The sequence below is a fragment of the Nomascus leucogenys genome, chromosome X (genome assembly GCF_006542625.1).
Source record: "Nomascus leucogenys isolate Asia chromosome X, Asia_NLE_v1, whole genome shotgun sequence".
Lineage (NCBI taxonomy): Eukaryota > Metazoa > Chordata > Mammalia > Primates > Hylobatidae > Nomascus > Nomascus leucogenys.
The window spans coordinates 94,617,115-94,623,160 of record NC_044406.1 but is presented as its reverse complement, the minus strand read 5'-3'; the positions used below and the strand labels follow the sequence as shown (position 1 = coordinate 94,623,160).

Genomic DNA, 6,046 nt, shown 5'->3' with positions numbered 1-6,046 from the left:
TTCATTTCTTTGGTCTTCTTGACCATATCATGCTCCTGAAATCAAAGTCTTCTTGATTGGATTTTGAGCTCCAGACCCCCTGGGTCCTTTCTGTCCAGATCACTATTATATGATCCTTGGTTTCCCCTAGTCACTTACCCAATTCCAGGAGAATCCACGGCCATCTTCCTTTTAGTCCTCCCCCAATTCAACTCCAGCGAGAGACAACCAAGAATTCATGAATACATATATATTTATTTAATTCATAATATAGCATTTTGGATGGGCTGGAACATTGTAGAGAGGGATGAGGCTGTGTAATCCACAGATGCTCATATTTCTGTCACTAGGAGAGACACTATTGGTCCAGAGCTCCCAATACAAACAGGCGTGGGGTAAAGCATTTGATAAAAAATAGTCCAACAATAGTCTAATAAATAGTCTAGCCAATAACAACAATACAGCATATGTCTGAAGCTGGCAGACTACACCATAAAAGGCAGTTTTATCTGACCTGATGGCAATCAGTTTGGCCAACCTGTAACACACAGCCAAATACAGCCATTGGCTCCAAGGCTGCAGTTGGCTTCAGGAGCTAGAAATAAGTGTAGGAGTGGTTCTTACCTACCTGCCTGACATTCTCCATTCCTTGGAGGAAGCAGTATCAAATATTTGAGTTTATTCAAAAGTCCATCCGTGGATTGCTCCATCTTGGTAGTCATATATAAATATGTAAACCATGGAAGTTTAGAAAATTCACCTAGAGTGTTTTAGCCAAAAAGAACAGATAAGTGATTTTGCTGCAATCTGAATTTCACTGCATCCAAAGATACACATAGAATTGTATAATAAAAACACATCCAGATGCAGTTACTCTTACTTACAAGTAGCCAGAACCTCAATGTGGCATTAAAATTTCTTTCATCCTCTCAAAACAGGTTTTACTTTATTTTGGATTATTTTTGTGCTTTCTTCAATAAGACAATATAAAAAGTGGAAACAAGCATAAATTGCAGACATAAAATAATCTTCTGGTAGAAGCAGTTGTGGAGAACAGGTTGAGTAGAGCAACAACAACAAAAGCTTATGGAGTCACCTTCTTTGAAAATGTTAAATACGGGTCCTATTCTCTTTGTCCAGCTGGGTTTAGCTGGAGGTAGCCAATTACTTCTCTTAAGGTCCATGGCATTGCCAGGATTCTATAAAAGCCAAGTTAACTGAAGTAAATATCTGGGGCCCATAGCACCCCCACTGAGTACTTTGTCACCATGTTGTATGTTAGAAGTCATTTTTCACTGTTTGGCTCAGAATTTGGGACTTCAGAGTCAAACTTCATTGCTTACTCCAAACCCAGTTCAATTCTCCACTTTACTAAGTAGGCTGAGCTCTGAGTGATTTTTGGCTATAACCAAAATGTAAATCCACCTTCAAACAACAAAGTTTGACAAGACTGAAATGTTGCTGAAAAGAATGGTGCCATATGCTCCAAAGACATTTCCCCAAGATAACTGCCAAAGAGTTTTTGAGGAGGACAACGATCATTTATTATGTAGGAGCCTTGATACCTCTGCAATATAGAATTAATACAGCTCAAATGGAGTAGTAACCAAGCTTTTCTGCCCAGGAAGTAACAAACATCACTATGAACATAAGAGTACAAGAGGGAAACTTTCATAAATCATTTTTTCATTCGTACATTCATTCAATAAACATTAGCCAAGCTAATGTTCCAGGCACTGTGCCAGGTATTAAAAATATAACAACAATAAAAGACACAGTCCTTCCTCTCAAGGTGTTCAGTCTAGTAGGGAAGATGATTATACATGAAAATTTTCTGTGCATCAGAATCATGAGGAGCTTGTCAAAAATGTAAATTCCTGCCTATGTTCTCAGATATTCTGGTTAGGTCAGGAGTGGGAACCCAAAATCAATTGTTTTAACAAACACTAAAGGTGATTCTAACATAGGCGGTGTGAGGACCACGCTTTGAAAAACACTGCTATACAATGTGATTATTGCTGAGAGGGGGATGCTTGGGGTGTCTTTGGATCTCCAAAGAGGGATGCATCATCAAGTCTAAGGAATAAAGAGTTAGTCTGGTTGAGAGAGATAGAGGTGAGGAAAGGTAGTCAAGGATAGAGTCAAAAGTAGGGTGGGGAACTTAGATCTTTGTCCCAGGGCACTAAAATCTAAAAGACACCACAATAAATGAAGAGTTTTGGAGAGCCAAGGACAAGGCAAAGGAAATTGTTCTACTGGGATGGAGGTTGCATTTTCTGTACTTACAGCATTTTCACACTATTCCTTTAATTTAAGAAAAATTTATGTTGTTTACTCTGGGCATTAAAATTGTTAATCATGTTTCTGCTGCAGGCCCAGAGAATAACTTGTGTAAATAGTTGTGTAAATAGTTAAACTTGGCTGGCTTAATCAGTGTGAGGGGGAAAGTGGCAAAACATGAAGCTGTGTAAGCAAACAGGGACATGAAAAGCCAGACTCTGTAAGGAGCTGGGACCTTCTGCTGGGTGCTAAGGGAGCCAGTGAAAAGTTTGATGAAGGGGGAAAAAATCATTTTTTTTTTGTTTAAGAATTTGGGGATACGCCCTAGGGAAGAGACAAAGGTGACTGAGAAATGAAAGACATACATTTTAAAGCACTGCTACGCTGTATTGGAGCTGGGGGTAGGGAAAGAGATTAATATTTATGGCACACTTAGGAAATGTCAAGCGCTGAGCTAGACAGTTTACATATGCTATCTTTTTTAACCTTTGAAACAGCCTTGTGAAGTAGACATTATTTTACAGAGGAGGAAACAGGCTCAGAGAAGTGAGGTACTTGTCCTAGGTCACAATGCTAATAAATGGTACAGAAACTGGGATCATTTGAATCCAAAGGTTATGAGATTTCCACTACAGCAAATTATTTACCAACACTGATGAATTTTACTGAGGTTGTTCATTTCCTTATTAGCGGTAAGTACATATGGTCTTTAAAATCAAAAAAGATGACGTTGCTGCTGGATTTATATTTTTGAGCCTTCCTTGTGTGTCTGCATCAGTCTTGCTTTCCACATTAAGTGAACAAACAATACATAACTGTTATTGGGGAGGATTATATACTTTGTTTCTTCCACAGAATAGTAAGCCATTTGGCAGCAGGTAGAGCATTTTGTTAATATGTGCACTCCCATGGCAGTAGTTTGGTACCTGGCATCTAATAGTTTATCGAATGAATTAATAAATGGGCATCCACCAAACTAGGGGAAAGGAAGAGGTGAGTTTTGACATTTCAAGTCTCCAATCTGAGGGCGTTGTTACAGCTACCACTTCGTAATTTTACAACAGTAATGTTTTCACAAATCCCAGAAGAATTCCGAAGCCAACTTAGCTCCTGGAAAGGGGAAAGCTCTGGTTCTCTGACATCCCCAATCCCTTCAATGGAAATTAAAAAAAAAATCATAGATGACAAGGCTCCATTCCCTTCAACTATACTGGTTAGGACTGGGATGAAGTTTATGTCTCCATTTGCATGGGGGGATTGGCTAAGCGAATGAATACTGTAAACAAGATTGCAAAAGGAATGATTATTTATCCTATTTAAGAAAACAAACTGTTTTCAGACATTCTTGAGCACTTCAGAAGTGTTTTATCTGAAAATGCAAGTACATTTATATGGGAATAGTTGGTGCATCAATAATACTCGATTTTTACTGATTAAGTAGGTTCCTAAAGAGCCTTCACTGTGCAACTTTTTAAAAGCCTAATTCTCATAACTGTATGTACTTGGGAATAGTAAAATTTTTTTTAATAGTCTATGACAGAATTTTTAACAATTCAGATGGCCATCCTCAAGTAGGTAGCATCACTTCTACCTGATCAATTTTCTATCCAGCAACAGCATCTCTTGCGCAATCTTGTCTGTAAATCTCTGCTAATCCAATAAAGCTCTTCCCATTATCTATGTCATGGTTGCATGTGTATGTGTGCATGACAGGAGGGAGGAGGGCAATGATGGATAGAGGGAGGAAAGAAATGTTGACTGATTTTGATGTTTCCTTTAGGGGACAAAAATGGATGGTGTAACTTATTTTCCCCTCCAGTATATTTCTCACTCAAATTAGCAAATTAAAAAGTTTTTTGTTCTAGTTTGAGTTGGTGTTTGGAAAAAAAAGTTTTTTGTGTATATGTAATATATAAAGTGAATATACATATGCATACGTCACAAGTGAATATATATAAAGTACGTATATGTTCACTTTATGTATTACATATACACATTCATGGTTTCCTAACAAACCCTTGATGATAGGTTTTCATCAAAAGTGAAATATAATATGTGATAATTTGACACTGTTCAAAATTCTATGTGGCCAAACTGGCCAGTACTAGAAAGGCTGACCACTCCCCCTTCTGGCTGGCTAGCTCCTTATTCAGGGCATCTTTCCACATTATTTAACTAGAATTACCCTAATTGCTTCCAATATAATTTATATTCTTAAATCATTGGGAATTTTTAATTCTCCAATGACAACAGAGGCATTTTCTAAATTTTTCTCCAATGGCTGGAACACAGACTACTCAGATAATTTGTTCTGAAAAACTCAATATATTAATTCAAATACAAGCTTTAATGCACAAAAATTAAATCTGCAATATCTAGTTATTTTGGATGCTTCAAACAAACTTTATTTTGTATCTCATATATTGAACGCTAACTTAGGTGTAGGAGGGGAAGAACTGCTGAACTAGAGAGCTGGTGAATTATATGCTCTCCTGAAACTTAATGACAGGTTTTCATCCCAGAAACATAAGGGGATTCTTGAGGCCTGCAGTTGCATTCCTGCCGCTCAGGGTAATCAATAAAATCTGGGGCAGGCAAGCCAGACAGGATCATTAGGGATTTGTTCCAGATTGTAAATGTTGGACAAACTGGAAGAATGAAGGTCACATCAAAAGTATGAAGATGGAGAGAGTTAGCTGGGTCATAGAAAGACAGCATATTGTTGTCATAATCCAGGAGGACACCCAGACGCTTCAGGTGTGGGGGCACATCCACCAGCATTTCCTTGTTGTTATGTCTCACCACGAAGTTACTATTGCAGCGAGAGAAGACCCATGAGGAGGCATTCTTGCCAATCCATTCATTCTTTGGAGCTGATTTGTAGGCAATGCCAATTGCATACCTGTGAGACAGTGGAGAGGAGAGAGAAATAAACATTTATGAATGATCTGAGTTGTGTAAGACACCATATATGATATATAACAAATAGGATACATGTTTATTCCTTAGTTTACACTTAGAGGCATAATGCTGATATCACTAGAGCTTTAAAAAGTTAGCAATTAGAGCGATGTGGCAGTTTCCATCTCCTAGCCCAGTATATTTTCCATTATTTTATTAAAAAGCTGGCAAATTTTTCTAGGAGTGGTTTTCATCACATACCTTTTAACCTTGATTTATTGGTATTATGGTTGTGCTATAGAATTGAATCTCCTAGGAACCTAATGACAGAGGACAGAAGAGAAAAGGAAAATGGGATCCACTCACCATGTTGAGGAACCCATGACCACCTCCCAATAGTGGCAGCCACTGTCAATGAATATATTTCCTGCTGCCCCATAGCACCCTGTGCCACTAAACCTCTCCGGGGTATGGCTCTTCTTTAGAGAGCTTTCGTCCTTCTCCATCTGCAATCCATCATTGGAGATCTTCAACTTCTTGTGAGTCATTTTGGGATCCAATTTAAAGGGTTGGCCTGAAAAATAAGTAGAAAAAAAAGAAAAAGCACTATGAAGTATCTTAAAATTCTACCTTTTCCACCAGCATCATCACTGGCAGGGTATGCTCGATATCATGATCACTCTTGGTCCAGTGCAAGTTGGCTGCTGTTTAAATTTTATTAAGAAGAAGACAGAGTTTTCAATAAAATAAGAATAAAGGTCAATCTCCCATAAAACGACCTTCATAAAGGCATTTATTTTCCCACTGTGGGAAAAAATGTGGATCTCTCCTAAAAGCAACTTGTGGGAAGTCATATTCCAAGCAAAGAGGAGCTAATAAGCTGTCC

General features: G+C 38.1%; 1 protein-coding gene across 3 annotated transcripts in view; it reads right to left on the bottom strand.

Annotated features, from left to right (window-relative positions):
• Positions 1–214: 214 nt before the first annotated feature.
• MID2 (midline 2) overlaps positions 215–6,046 on the bottom strand; it is a 111,451-nt gene continuing 105,619 nt past the window's right edge. For all 3 annotated transcript variants that reach the window (XM_030807291.1, XM_003262172.3, XM_030807292.1), the window contains exons 9-10: positions 5,527–5,734; positions 215–5,161 (exon numbers count right to left, since the gene is read on the bottom strand). In XM_030807291.1, the coding sequence (XP_030663151.1) occupies positions 4,759–5,161; positions 5,527–5,734 (611 nt within the window). In that variant the 3' untranslated portion in view covers positions 215–4,758. The remainder of the gene's footprint in view (positions 5,162–5,526; positions 5,735–6,046) is intronic.